Source organism: Phaethon aethereus (genome assembly GCF_964289735.1).
Source record: "Phaethon aethereus genome assembly, chromosome: 11".
In the NCBI taxonomy this organism is placed as follows: domain Eukaryota; kingdom Metazoa; phylum Chordata; class Aves; order Phaethontiformes; family Phaethontidae; genus Phaethon; species Phaethon aethereus.
Genome location: NC_138587.1, coordinates 23,300,360 through 23,316,035, shown reverse-complemented (window position 1 = coordinate 23,316,035; position 15,676 = coordinate 23,300,360). Strand labels below are relative to the sequence as shown.

Sequence of the window (15,676 nt, the reverse complement as noted above, 5' to 3'; positions counted from 1 at the left end):
GCCCTCTGCACAGATCACTCTGTGGTTGACACAGTAGAATGATCCCAATGTGTTCACACATAATTGTCCTCTGGAACAAGCGTGAGCACCTGTGAGGCACTCATCCAAATCTATATCAACGTGTTGCAACCAAAAGGGAAAACCAGAATTTTATTAGAACATTTTCTGAAATGAAACAACACTTCTTTCATGCTGGAGATGTCTAAATGAAGTGTGTTGGAGCCACCACATCAGCACCATGATATAATACATACAGTGTTACACTGAAAATAGGGCGGGAGTAAACCCTTGGAGATCATCTCGTCCTTGCTCACACCCCTACACTTTTGTCATTCCAGAAAGAACCATTCCTAAAAACAGGCAGTCACACAGAGGCAACGCGCACTCTTTGCAGGAAACCTGTTCCACTGCACCACCACCCTTAACACCAAATACTTACTTTAATATAGATTATAAATGTCCCTTGCTACAACTTCAACTCACTACTTCCACCGACATTTCTGAATTTTTTCACCTCCTGTGTAAGAAAATGATTGTCTTGAAATGCCTCTTTTGATTGTGATGTTAATTAATCAAATTAGCTTCCACCACACTTGAGTAAGCAATGCACAGCAATTATTTTATCTGGTGATATTGAATTCCCATTTTCTTCAGAGACTACCTGGAATTTCATGAAAATGATTTGTTATTCAATAAGACCTGAGATTAAGAGGGATGGGGATCACTTGTGAGCAATTCTGAGTGTCAGAAGCTTCTACTTGTATTTCACTGCTGGCTTCTATTGCTCCCACACTTACATATTTATAGTTAAGGTATGTCACAGGGCATTGCTTCTGACCCCCAAATATTTCCTGGGCAAACATAACCTTTGTCACTACCCAAACGTGTCCCTTTAAAATTTATCTAATATGAACGATCATGATGCAGCTTTGGAATTCACTGTTCATCATTGCGCAGGCAACACATGGAGCTGGACCAGCTCACAACAGCACATTCTTCATAGCAGTGAAGCCTCATTGAACTCAGGTTTTCAAGGCAAGCAGAAATAAACCCAAACTAAACAGGTGACAGGGCAGAGCCATAGCTCTGAGGGTTCCTTGGGACAGCAAACACGCCCACGTCCTGCCCGCGGCTCCCATTCTCAGGAAGAAAAGCTGCGTGTCCATAGCTGTGTAGAGAGACACTGGGGAGGAACGGTAGTGGGAAGAGAAACCAAGAGGGCTGATAAAAAGCCTGGAATGTCAGAGGAAAAGAGCACAAATCCAGGCTTGCCTTCACCCAAAGTCCCCAGGTAATAGGCACGCTGGATAGACATGCTTTGGGAGTTATCTGCGAAGCCCATCTGGTATTCCTTCTGCCAAACGATCTCTGCACTGCCACTTGCAATTCACAATACTGAAATAAGGAACCCTTAGCGAAACACCTACGGGTATGAGATATGAAAGTGTTTTAATGATGTCTCTGTACTGAACCCGAGCCGCTTACCTTCACAAGAAATCCCGTCAGCCATGATCGTATATCCAGACAAACAAGAGCATACAACATTTCCTTCCACAATATTGCAGATATGCTTGCAGGGGCCATTATCTATGCGAAGTAAAATTGCAAAATACATTAGCGTTTATAACACAGACCAGCTGAAGTTACAAACCTCCCAGTCATCCAAATATAATCCCAGTTTAGGCAACGGGGAATGCAGCTTGTAAACAATCTGTCCAGGCAGCCCTAATCACTACTTGCAACCCTCCTACTACACACCTGTGCCCCCCTACCTGTATTGCTCACATTATGCTGCACAGCTGCACTGCTCACCTCGAACTAAATAGCAGGTGTGCAATAAACCTGAAATCAGAGTAAAGCCTCAAATTACTTCCTCAGGTTTCCCCTGACAATTCCTCAGCCAGAAGTGACAAATTAAGGACGTGTTGCTGCAATCAGATTGGTGAAGGGATGCGTGGAATTTTATTCCGGCTCTCTAAACATTCCTCACTCATCTGCATCTGCAGTTCATGCCTCCAACATACCTCTACACTTATCCTGCTCTTCTTCTAAGGACCTGATGAGAAGAGGCTGAGAAGGAGAGGCTGCCGGAGGGATGGTGGCTTCTGCTTCCAGCCTTGTCACCTGTCCTCTGTCAGGATCTGCAAGGAAGGCAGGCAGAGACGGATCAGGGACAGCATCACCTCCACCAGACACTCCATGGCAAGGGTCCCGGTCCCATTCATCCCACTCCATCATGGTTTGTGGGAGGAAACATTCTGGTGACCTGGACAACCGTCTATGCATGGAGGTGAACAATCAGTTTTGGCAGCCTCCGTCTGTTTGGTAAGAACAACTGTCCGACAGCACGCACAGAGTGCTGCACGCCCATGGAGATGCTCACAGACGTCATGGATACAGATCGGGGAGCTTGGCTGAAAATAACTTCTGTAGACTAAAATATTGCAACACCTAATGAATAAAATTGGAAGTATTAATTTTATTTTTTTTAAATGTTACTATATTGTAAATAGAGTGGCTATCTTTCATTCATTGTATGATGAAAAAAAGCACCAAACCCAAAATAAGTCTTATTCGTATTCTTAAGCTCTTATTAAACTTATTGTGTACATCTTATTTCAACATAGATGAAAAGCAGACTCTCACCTTTACACGCACAGGATACTCTTGAATGACTTTTACACAGCCAAGTGAAAAACACGACAGCTGCTATCTGTCATTAAGATTTTCAACACACAGTAATGTTAAAGGTATCAGGATAGTTGGAAAAAAAACCAAAACAACTCTGTTACATCAATAAGAGTAATCCAGTTTACCAATATCATCAAAACAGAAGCCAAAATCCATAAGGCTAAATTCTTCCTTAAGAGGGACGTGTCCTGTTGTCATTGATTTGAGTTCAAGTGTCGCCTGGAGCAAAGTGTGAGCCACCAAACAATGACAACATGAAATGACTAAGTGTGGCTGCAATACAGGTTTGGGGTATGGGAAAAGTGACTTCATTTAAAAAGAAAAAATGAAATCACAGACATACAATGGGCTACGACACAGAGGCAAATAAAAGTCACTTGCTTGTGGCATAGACTGAATGATTTCCCCATAAAGAGAGCGGAGAAGCAAGAAGCAGCCTTTGAAGTTTCATCAATGTATGCTTTCTCTTGCCTCACAGAGCCACCGAAAGAACATCACTTCTTTCAAGCCTCATGAAAGAGTGCGACACATTTTAAAAACCAAAAGTTAAATACAAACAACATCCACAAACCAGCAAAGAGCAGGACGTGTACAGGTACAAATACAAAGGCATTATAGCTAATCACAGGAGTAAAAGTTACCAACAGTATGAATTTAAAACTGACTGGTGTGGTTCTCCATGCACAGACCACGTGACAGAAATGAGCACATACACAGAGGAAAAATGAGAAATAAAAGGCCACCATGCCACCTTGCCAGGTAGAGCACATATGGTTTAGCCAAGCGTAGCAAGTGAGGTGCCCTGCCCTGCCATTTCACTTGCCCAACCTTTAATTTGACCCAGGACTCCAGATTGACAATAGCAACCCTTCCTACGCATCTCAGGTGTCTCACTCGCAGTCCCCTACCCTCGTCGTAATCCTCTACCTCAACTGAGCTCTGCAAAGCCCTCTACGCTTCCCGGCACAGCCATACGCACCGCAGTCTTGCAGAGCTGCCAAGAATTACAGACTACCCAGATATGAGATGTATTAACCCACATCCGCACTTCAACGGAGTTAGGAGTGGGAGAAGCAAAGCAAAGCAAAACAAAAACACACATATGCTCCAGGTGAATGATCAAGCCAAATCTTGCAGTGCTAAAATAAGAACAATTTTCTTTGCCTCTTTTGGATTAGGTTCCTTCCCCAGAATTTTAATATAAACAACAGAGCAGACAGCTGCCGCAGAAACACTGTCAAATACATTATTGATGTAAGAGCTGTAACATCATGTTGAGAAGAATGACATAATGAATGTTCATTGTTTGGCTTGGGCAGAAAGTATTTGAAGTCTAAGGAATTCTGTCACCGGATGGCAAGACTTATTTTGCTTGTTAAATAACCGAAAGCACTTTTAACTAATGTAAGGTTTCAACTTTTCGGGTTATCTGATTTGAAATCTTGCCATTGGAGAACTCCAGACATAAAACAATTACAACACAATAGACTTTCTTTTCAAGACTTCCATCACACTAGATATATTTAGATTTTGTATCACTGAAAGATGTTAATGATTTTAGATAAAAACCAAAGTTCAGCAAGCAATGCTGTCTTGTCTGAACTGAGTAAAGTTTATCTAAAGGAAAGCTAACTGTGAAATACAAAATGACTCTATGAAGAAAAGGTATTTCATTAACAATCTTTACAAATCCTCTTCTGAAAAGTGAAAACAGTCTTGATTTGAACATATTAAATACCGCCCTGATCTCATGCCACTGATGCACAAAAATAAGGCATAATTAAGTTTCCTAAATGGTTATTTTTCTTCACATTATTAACCTGTCCAATTTTTACAGAAAATGTCCATGCATGAACAGCCATAAAATAACTCACAGAAACTACAGAGAAACTACAGAAAAGGTTGTTAGATCAATGCAGGTGGCACAAAGACACCATCATTCATGGTGTTTCCTGCCTATTTTCTCACCTGGAGAGCAGCTGGTCCCATCATCTTGCAAAGTGAATTCTGGAAAACACGAACACTTGTAGGACCCCACAGTGTTTATACACAAATGCTGACAGAGTTCCCCACCATAGATAAGACATTCATCCAGGTCATCTCCAGGCAGGTTATTTGACAGTTCAGCTTCATTACTGATGGACAAAGCTTCATTGTGGTCTTCCACCTCTGAAACTACAACAGAACAACACATGCTGTTTCTCTAACAGGTGTTTTAGCATTAGGACTGTACATTATGGAATGTTTGGTCACACAAACTCCAGATACAGTCAAATCTACCCAAAACAGTTACTCCAAGGACAAGAGCAAATGAACCCATCCTGAAAATAAGACCATTGTGCTGAAGGTCCACCATCTCCTTCATAAGGCTGGAGGGACAGACATTTTACAGGAGCCAGTGAGAAACAGGGTGACTATAGGAGGTCACAAGCTCACCTTTCACAATGACTACTAACACCATCGCTATTGTCATTTGAACTAAGGTATCACATTGAAGCCCTATCTGAAATTTGTCCTACTGAAGAACCACAGTGAATTTCTCATTTCAGGAGAAAAACTTATCCAGTTGGTTTGGAAACTCTTTTCAACACCGCTATTTATTGGCTACTTCTGTAGCTAGCATTACAAACATTCTGGGACCCACTTAATAGTGACATGGCTATCCTACCTACTACTTTTAAACACTGGCAAAAGCACTATCCTTTTCATTTCCTGACCAAGTTTGACAAGACTTTCTGTGATACCAAAATTAATTTTCAGCAACTTTCTCAGTCAGCTTTTCTCAAACACATACATGCAAACTTCCTCGCTCAGTGAGATCGAAATAAACCCTTACATCTGCTGGTGAGAGAAAATACACATTTAGTTCATGAGAAGAGAGTGGACAAAAATTGAACCCTAGCATATGCAGGAGGTTACCACACGACTCATGCATGTCAAGTGGCTACAGAGTGATGCTGGAAGGAGCATGACCTTGGGCTAAGGGAGGAAGCATAGCTGTCCCAGCTCCAGATTTGTCATGCTTCTTTTGACATGACTCTTTGGCTGCAGCGATTTGACCTAGGTCTTCAGCATCACTATGTCCATATATTGAACGAGTGAAAACAAACTTGCAGTGCTCTGGGACTTCTCCAGTGTGTGCTATGAGAAAACCGCCGTGACGTTCAGCAGTACGATAGGAAATCTATTCCCAGGATGTTTCATTGGTATCATAATCCATGGGACTACTTTGTCTGGATAAAACTCATCATTTTTCAGAGAATCTTTCAGAATTGGTTCTGCTAAAAGGCAATCAGCAGCTTCAACTTTGCTTCTTACCAAGGGCTAGTGGCAGGTTTCTGTACTATGAGACTCAGGGGAAAAAACAAACAACAACCCAAACAACTAAAGAAAGTATGTGTCCTGGTTTTGCTGAGATGGAATCCTAAAATCAGTTTTCTGCCTGGGAAAGCTGCATTTCTAAGGAGGCTGCAGCCCCCGTTACTGCGAGAACAAAGCTGATCAGCCGCTTTAGCTCACGGCCCGCCATGGCATGCGGGTTTCCATAGAGGCCAAGGCCTCTCGCAGTCTCGAGACGGCCGGGTGCTAAAGCTGGGGGCAACGGAGGCCGAGGCAGCTGAGCCGGGCTGGCCAGCAGAAGCGTTCCGAACCAGGAACGCCGCGCTCGCCGTCAGCCGGGGAGCCTGCCGGGAACGGCGTGCTCTCTCCACGGCCGGAGCTGTGCCACTCGCAGGGTTGGCCGGCCAGCCTTTGGGGCTGGGAGCGCCCGGCTCGCCACCACCGTCTGGGCTGAGCATAATTCTGCATACTTCACATTGCTTTTGTATTAATACTTGTTTTATTAAATCTGTTTCTATTTCAACTCATTTGAACCCACGAGTTTCCTCTTTTCCCCCCATTTCCCTTTCTCAGCGGGGGTCTCAGTGGGGGTTTTGGGGGGATAGAGCAATTGCTAGCGTTTAGCCCGGAGCTGGGCTAAACCAAGACAGTATGTTTTAAGGATCAGAAACACGTACATATTTTTTTCTTTTTCAAAACTGTTTTAAGAACAAGGAAGTCTATACTTGATCTGAGAGGGAAGGCTGCTGTGCTCCAGTAGCACTACTCCTCCCAGCACCTCCCCGCACAACCGTGTGAGAGAGACTTTATCTGCCATGTCTTCAAATCATAAATGGAGACTTACCCTTCTGAGGTGTCACTGTTGGCAAAGGTTCAGGTTGCCTTTTTATTTCTGGATGGATAAAATGATCTCCCCCTTCACAGCAGGACAGCATCACATGACTGCAGGGGTAGCCCAGATTTATGTTGGACTCGCAGGTTTTTCCCTCGCTCCTCAACCGCAGGCCCAGATTACAGCAATCGCAGCATTGCTACCAAAGGAGAAGACTATCAGTAACGAGGCTCTGACACAGGGCATCATCTTCGGGGATAAGCCCACACACACACCTGCAACTGATCTGCACTTTCTTTAACAGCGGCGCATCTGGAAAAGCCCTTCGGGTTTAGACAGTTGCAAACATCAAAGCTTTACTTAAGCTTGGTTTTGCCATCCTGCACAAAGGGGTCAACAGCAACCAGGCTAAACACAAAGTCTCGTTGTGACGATTTCACCCACTTCACATGCGAGGAAGTAGCAGTGCCGCAGATCGCCTCTTCCTACCTCCTGCGCACAGCCATTGCTTTTTATATACTATATTATAAACAAAACAATACAGATCTATACCTCTTCGCATTAGATCTCAAAAAATGGTTAGTTATTTGAAGCAATGCGAAAGGAATTATCCTTGCACGGACGTGAGGATTCGCAGCAGCAGCAGCTGCGCTCTGTCAGTATGTCAGTGAAGACCCTTCCCTCTACGCACCACCGCCCTGCAAACATGCTATGACCTTTAACTACCTGACTGTCCTGGCCAGCATCCCGCTGAGACAGTGGCTAGAGAAAGGCCAGGGTATATTTTATCAGCGTTTTGCCTTCCTTTTCTTTCCCGAGAGCATCTAAGCAGCAGCTTCACCGCCAGGTTGACACAATGGGGCATCCCTGAAATGTAGTCTCTCTTGCAGTTTCCTCCGCTGCAGGTGGCAGGCAAAAACTGCGTTGCACTTTGCTCAGTCACATACAAATCTATTGCAGAGTCAGGCCACAAAAATACATCACAGATGATATCAAATTTTTAAAAGTCCATACTGCATATGCATAGCGGGTATCTGATCAAGCAAGGAAACTGAGTTATAAGTCTCTGCTACAGAGACCTACAGGGGCCGTATGTGAATTGAAGATACCTCTCTTGGGTTTAAATGTAGGTGTCCTGACATTCCTAATATATTAGATGCTTTCACTGACAGAATAGTTCTTTCCCTCTGCAACTCCTTTCATAGTCAAGACATCCAGCCCAGCAGCACTCATTCCAAAAATGTGTAGTCGTGGCACTTCGGGACATGGTTTAGTGGGCATGGTGGTGTTGGGTTAATGGTTGGACTTGATGATCTTAAAGGTCTTTTCCAACCTTGATGATTCTGTGATTTATAGTTTGCAGCTCCACTGAAATAGCCTCTCTGATCTAAAGGTGATTTCAGTCTTCTCAAATATTCAGCCTATGAAAAGTCATCAGAAACATAAAATGAAGGTCATAATTCAAACTGGCACCAGTTAGCTATGTCAACAGAAAGTCCAAGGACGGAACAGAAGAAAACTGAACTGAGCTCTCACTTCCCTGGAGAGAGATTTCTGACCGGAGGAGAGCAAATAAGAGCAGCAGTGTTGTAAGAGTGGGATGCAGTATGGAAATGGAAAAGAATCATGTTTCATGGTTAGCAATCCCAGATTCACATTAAACCAGAGTCTGGCTCCGCTAGGGAGACAGGGAAACTTGTCCACTAACAACTCAACCTGCAGAAACTCTCCTGCTGAGTCACTTTTTTCAAGATTCAAACACTGCAGCTTTAGGGTTTCTTGAGCATTTCACATGCAATATGTACCCCTTGCATGTTCAGCCCATTACCTAAGACTACAGCTCACGTTTTACGTCCCTGCCTTCTAGTCTAAAAAAAAAACTCCAAACATCATAAATAGTACACGTTATTCACATCTGCAAATATGCACAGCCATAAAGAGTTGCCAAATCCATGTTTGTGAAAAATTTACAGTACAGGTCCTGAGGATGATGAATTATTTTTGATACTAAGTGGGCTAAATAATCTTTTCAAAAAGACATGTTAAAAAAAAATGAATTAACTGTAATGGATTGTGGTCATGCTAGAAAAGAGAAAAATCCCGTTTTCATCCTCCCCAAATCCAGAATCCCCAAATTCAAAATTTTATTAACAGAAAATTCTACTTTCTGTAAACATTTTTAGTTTTGGTACAATTTTTTCAGCTTCAAAATGCAAAATAAAAGAAGCTAAGGATAACACATGTTTTTTACTGAAGTATTGTAAAATGTTGGAATATTTGCCTTGAAGAATATGGCTTTTTTTCAGTCATAGTTCTGATTCACAATTTATCCCATGTGCAGGCATCACAGAGAGCATTAAATCAGTCATACACTTTTGGGTTCAGTTTTTTTCCAGATGAATACAAGTGCCTCATTTTCCAGGGGAAAAACTTGTTTGTCGAAAAGTTCCTTCTAAAATGCAAAAACTTCAATGTCTTGATCTTCTGTTAGCTACCTTTTGAACTTCGCCAGAATTCTGCAACTGATTTAATAACAAATACAACTATTTTTATCTTGCAATCGAGAAACATACCTTGAGAAACGCTGTTTGATTACAACTTTCTATGTTCCTCTCAGAAATATCTTTGCTGGAATCCAGTATAATTGGATTTACCATGCTGACGTCTCCATCCACCAAGAAAAAGTCCCTAAGCATGTGCTTTTTGTATTAGAGTAAATAACAATTAAAAGCAGCCTAAGATTAAGCTGTATTGAACAGAAGCTGAATACCTGGATGTAAAGAACTGGCACTGCTGTATCCATCGTGAAGCGAAAGGAAGGACCCCATGTCTAAAAGGCTTGAAGATGACCTACACACGTTTGTTACCTGGAAGTAAAACCCCTGGCTTTTAGCAGGACAGTGTAAATGTCTTTGGGGAAATGAACTTATCTTTCCACATTCTGAAGAACCTTCTTTGATTTATGGCACCCAAACACAGCTGTCACTAATAGCAGAGCGGGGGAAACACCACTATACACTGCCAGCATTTTCTGCGAGGTCACTGCTGAAAGAACGTTTAACTACAATAAAATTAGAAAGCCTTTCTTAAAGTCTCAACAGTCTCAATATTTTTTATTTTTTGGGTTTTTTCCCCCAAAGCAATAGCTGCAATGACTTAGGAGCTAAAGAGAAGGGCAAACCTGCTCCTTTGGTAATTTTGCCATTTCAGATGGTTTCTCTGGAAGGAAAGCGTGACATTGGAACTGGCACAAGGAGATATTCCACAAGAGTATTGTGTAACTTGTTTCAGTTCAGACAGGAATGATGAAGTTTTCCCTCTCCGCTTTCTCTTGAGGAATGGCATGTGTGATAAGACTCTATGGCTTGTGCTCTGTCTGGCATGCAAAAGACCCAGGGTGGAAACCTAAGGATAATAATTCTGTCATACTTCAGAAATATTAATGTCTGCTCCCAAATGCACAAATTCGCTTTTTATTCTAATGGTAGACTCGAGACCCAAGTAAATAATAGTTCTGAAAATGACAAATTGGCATAGCTAATTAAACTTTAAACTCATAGACGTCCATGAATTTTCCTTTTCCAGTGAACAATTATCTTGCAAGAATCACCGATGTATAAGAACAGACAGAACTAATCAGCTTCCTGCTGAGACAACGGAAGCGGCACTTAAGCTTAGATATTGCTATGTAAATTATTACCAGAGTGAAATGAATTCTGAAATGCACCCTTCTGGTGAAAACAAGACAAGCGAGCAAGCAAGATGCTGAATCTTCAAACTGGTTTAAATTGGTTTGGCTCCACCAATTCCCATAAAGCAAATCTCATTTATATATGCTGAGGCTGTGGCTCGTGACTTGTGATTTGAACTATTCGTTAATGGTCTGCCTTTATTTATGAACATAAGCTTCCATCATCATCTAAAATGCTTGTTCCTCTAGTCTGTCGTTTTGTTTAACTGAGAAACGAGGCTGCAATTCAACACTGGAGCCAAGCAAACTGTTCAGTAATGGCTTTCACGTTGTATCTTCGATTAAGCTTTGCCCTACCATTTTCTAGATTCTTCCACAGCGTAGATATAAAAACTAAAATGGTCTTTTCAGCCACTTCCAAAGTGAGGAAGCAAAAGTCATACAGCAAGTTAAATCTTAAAAATGGAGATGGAAATAATTCTAAACAACATTACTGTGAAGTTTTAAACGGGGCTGCATCACCAGGCAATTGCAACCAAAACACAAACAGCGTAATTTCCCTGCCACATTCCTGCAACTTTGTAATTTTCTGTGCTCCATAATAGTATATGAAGAAATTACTGCTAAATGCAGGAAATTTGGACACTTCACCTTGGGAACAAAACCTATAGAATTATCAGAGCAACTTACCTTATATGATGATCCTCCACAGGGATCACTTTCCTCCGGTCCACACGCATCTCCTTCCTTCGCAGCAATCATGCCAGCCAGGCAACTGTTCTCCTTTACGGTGGAGACGCAACACTGCTTCTGAGCAATTCTGCAAAGGATCATGGAGGCCAAGTGTTCACTGACATGGAGAAGACATCAGGATGGGATGCAAAAACCCCCAGACCTACTGGATTCCCAACACATTCCACAGATTTGATCTCTCTCTGACATGTGTGCCAATACTAGTAAAACACACATGGTACCACTGACCTTTGCAGGATGTATTTTTTTCTCATTTCTAATGAAAAGATGCACTGATAAATGCTCAAGGAGTCTTGTGTTTAGGTCACTGTCTCTCAAAGTCTGGTCACCAATATTCCTTACATCTCAACTATATTTGTGCAATAGTCCCTCTTCCCAGTGTTTTGTTTCTCGGAAGTCTTCATAGGGTTTCAGAAACAGAAAACATACAGAAACCTTCTTCCCTGGGAAGTGGGAAAGGGAAATGCACCTCTATACACTTACTTCTTCACCAACCAGAGGGCTGAAATTCTGGACAGGACTTAAAGAAAGTGTCACGTCACAAGCAAACAACTTTTGTCAGTCAGACACCATTATTACTGCAATAAAATACAGTTGTCCTAGGTAACGAAATCTTTTATTTTCTGAGAAGAATGTATTTCCAATTCACAGTTTTCACCCTAATGCTTTAATTAAAAAAAAAAAAAAAGAAAAAAAAAGGAAAGGGGTGAAAAAAAAGGAAACTTGTTCCAGTAGAATCCACCTAGTGACCGCCACTTGGCCAATTTCCTGATACCAGTGGCCTGCTGTGTCAGGTTTACGTTAATATTTTTATGCTGGATAGCATAAGAGAGGTGTAACCAGGAAGCAGTGGTTTGAGTTTGATTACAGGAAGGGGATTACCACCTCCATGTGCTTTGTTTTCAAGGAAGTTAGTTTTGTAATCCAGTGTTAATTGCCAACTGGAGAAATACAACCTTTTGAGCAATGAATGGTTATTACCCAAATATATTCAAGTACCAGTAATTTAACTATTATTGCTTACATAAAAGACATCCAAACTTTCATTAAAAAAATTTTTAAAAACCCAACTAACTGAAAGTTATTATCATTTGTAGAAATGACAAAATGCTAGTAGAAGCATTTTTATATGTGCAAAGTGTTACCATATTTTAATACGGTAAACACTGAAATCTTTATACATCCAAGTTCTTCTGAAACATGACATTTAGCCATGAGAAATTCCTTTCATGTATGAAATACATACTAGAAACAGTATTGTCTAGAGCACTGGAGTATCACTGGCCATTTTTTATTTTAGTGTTTCTTTAGCTATCAGCACAGCTCAGTTTCAGCTACTCTATTACGAAAAACGAATTGGAACAAACAGTGTTAACCACATTCTCTTGTTTCTTCTTCACAAACCTACTCTTCGAAGACCAGATAAATTGTTGGTTCAAAGAAGATTTGGTACGTTTCTGCTTTAGGGAAAGAGTTAATGAGTTAAGAACAGTGAAATGATGGCAATGTATTAAACGGATGCGAGTCTCCAATTGGGACACAGTGTCAGCAAAAGGCAGGATTCATACTTGTACAGCTGATGCAAATGCCACCCAGATAAACATTGCTCTGTTATGATAACACACATAGCAATTATGAAATAAAAACTACCATACTGGGTCAGATGAGATTTCATCTAGTCTAACATCCTATTTCTGATACAGCCAGCGGTACAAGCTCTGGGAGTATTTTTACATCTGGCTACCAACTGACTATCTAAGGATTCCCTGTAACTTCTTTAAAGTTCATTCATCTAGTTACTACACGTGATCTCTTGTAGGTAGTCCCACTTCCCATCCTGCAGTTAGTAGTGTTGGTCACTACATAGAGATAGGCCAAGTTGGTACATGAATGTCCAGAGACATCAAGATACATCAACCAGTAGCTTTAACATTTAAGATTTTTCCATCTGAAAACCCCAAAATGGCATCTGGAAACCACAGACACCTCAATCCGCAACCTCTGTATAATCCGCAGCCTCAGACGACACAGGGGAGGCTTCACTCATTTGCCTCAGATGAAAAAAAATCAGTCCTTCACTGCAGTTATGGACATTTGTAAACCCCAAGTATTTATAGACAACTATCCTGGCAGAACAGTAACTGATTTTTGTAATTAGTATCTATCTTCTACTTTTAAAAATCCTTAGATACTGAGTGGAGTTAGTGGCAGACTCTTGGGAGCTTGCATGACTCACAGGCATTCCAGCACACAAAACGGTGCACCTGAGGTTTGGGTATGTGGACGGTGACCAGCTCTGCACACTGGCACATCTCCCAGTGGGAGCAGCAAAAGTTTTTGTCCATGCTTTCAAGGTTTTGAGGCCACAGATTTGAATACTTTTTTACATGAAATGTTTTCTTCACACAGAATATTTACAGGTGGTTTTAAATCTTTAAAACGGGGACAAAACTGAAATTTTGAAAATAAAACAGCTGAACTCCTGATCTTTTATTCTTTCAAATCCCAATAGATTCACAGGGACTGAAACATTTAGGATCTGGCTTTTTCATCTAAACCCAGCCTCAGATGTGCAGGTGCAACTCATTAATGTATTGGATTTGCACCTACTTAGGCCAAGGCTGGAATTTCTTAATCTGCCTTCATAGACAGTGGGTATGTGTCAGTTATGTCATGCCAGATCCCAGTGGGGGGGATTTTAATTTCCCAGTAATTTCAGAAAGGTGCAATGATACTAACTTTGATAAAACCAATTATCCCAAACTTTTTTAATGCTGAAAGTGTTGGGATCCCTCTTAAAGAAATCCACCTGGCTTATGTTTCACCGTGTGAGTCTCAGATAACGTTGCCTTTGTCCCTCCCCAAGGGCTGTTTTAGACTAGCGGGGAGGAGAGGGGACGAACTGCAGCTAGCGTAATACGCTGGCCGTGTCACTCTGCACCCATTTCCTTGCTGTGCCATTTGAATCTGGCACCCTCGCTCTGCCCAGATGCTACGGATACCAGCAGCGTTACCCAGGCAAACGGTCCCCGCTCCGGCTGAACACAGACATCGGAACCAGCAGCCGTTCATACTGGACAATAATCACATCGTTTAATGACGTGGGTAATCACTGCGTTTAGCACTTGCCAAATGGAAGACAAACTCTGCCCTTCTACTTGTCTGCAACTCCACAGATGTGCAGAAAACTGGGTAACAAAAATTTGTGCTCTGCTCACGTGAAAGAGCAAAGAAACCTCAAAAGGCTTTTGTTTAGATTAGATTTTGGGGAAAGGGAGGAGGAAAGCCTTGACATATTGCCAGTCTACCAATAATTCATACAATGAGTGAAACAATTCCCAGTGACCTGAACATCCCACGAATTGTAGAGTCATATGATTTCCTCTAAAGGGCTGCTCTCTATGTTAATCTAAAATGCTCGGGTTTGCCTTACGTACCTGCAAATATCACCATCCATTCCACTTACAGGGATTTCTGTGCACTCCCCGTTGTCTATAGCCCACTGCTGTCCAGCTCCACAGCAGCTCTCAATCAATTCTTTTGTGGAACCTGTATAAAACACACAACCAGATTTTTTTTGTATGGAATGGATTGGGTTTAGCTCTGTTTTCTTAACTGAGAAGATCTTTAAAATAACATTAGTTCAGCTTTTTCTTCTTTTTTCCCTCCTTTCCACATTTCATTTGGTTATATGCAAAAAAAAAAAAAAAAAAAAAAAAAAAAAGAGGCAACCGATACCTGCAGTATCTTGACATTATTAATCACCTGGTAATGTGTTTCAGGGAGGAACAGCAGAAGCAAATTATCGTTTTAAATACAATAAAAGACAGCACTGGTTTGAAAACAACTCTACCCTTGACATCTCTGAACAAAAAAAAAAGCCTGAAAAATTTAGTAAGTCATTATGCTGGACTAGCACAAAGGCATCCAAGTAACTTTCACAGCAAATGAAATAGAGCACATAGAGCACACACAAGCCTGGCATATGGGACACACAAGCCCCAGTAGTTCTCTTACACCAAATTGTAAATACGAAGTTTCACTGACGAGTAACCACAAACAGAAACGCATTCCTTGTCATGGTCCCTTAAAGTTCTTAATATTTAGCAAGGGTGCTTTTAGTAGTTCTGACATATCAAGAAATTGTTTCCATAAGACAGATTAAGAAACTTTACTCCTCAGAATTACTTGGAGTACAAATACCTAGAGTGCCCTACAGCTGAATTTGAGGGTTCAGCTGGTTTAAACCCAGAATGAAAAAGGTTTGAGAGACATAATTCTAACTCTGCTAATGAGCTCATGTAAAGCACTGGCACGAAGATGTAGTAAAAGAGATGGACATGTAGAATGCTGCACTGGTTTTTACATTT

At 41.5% G+C, this 15,676-nt stretch overlaps 1 protein-coding gene across 1 annotated transcript in view; it reads right to left on the bottom strand.

Moving 5' to 3' along the window:
* FBLN2 (fibulin 2) overlaps positions 1–15,676 on the bottom strand; it is a gene marked incomplete at its 3' end in the record, with an annotated part of 85,179 nt that overhangs the window by 25,996 nt on the left and 43,507 nt on the right. The window contains 7 exon segments of the mRNA XM_082004802.1: positions 1–110; positions 1,486–1,587; positions 2,025–2,141; positions 4,660–4,866; positions 6,875–7,061; positions 11,244–11,373; positions 14,744–14,855. Of these exon segments, the coding sequence (XP_081860928.1) occupies positions 1–110; positions 1,486–1,587; positions 2,025–2,141; positions 4,660–4,866; positions 6,875–7,061; positions 11,244–11,373; positions 14,744–14,855 (965 nt within the window).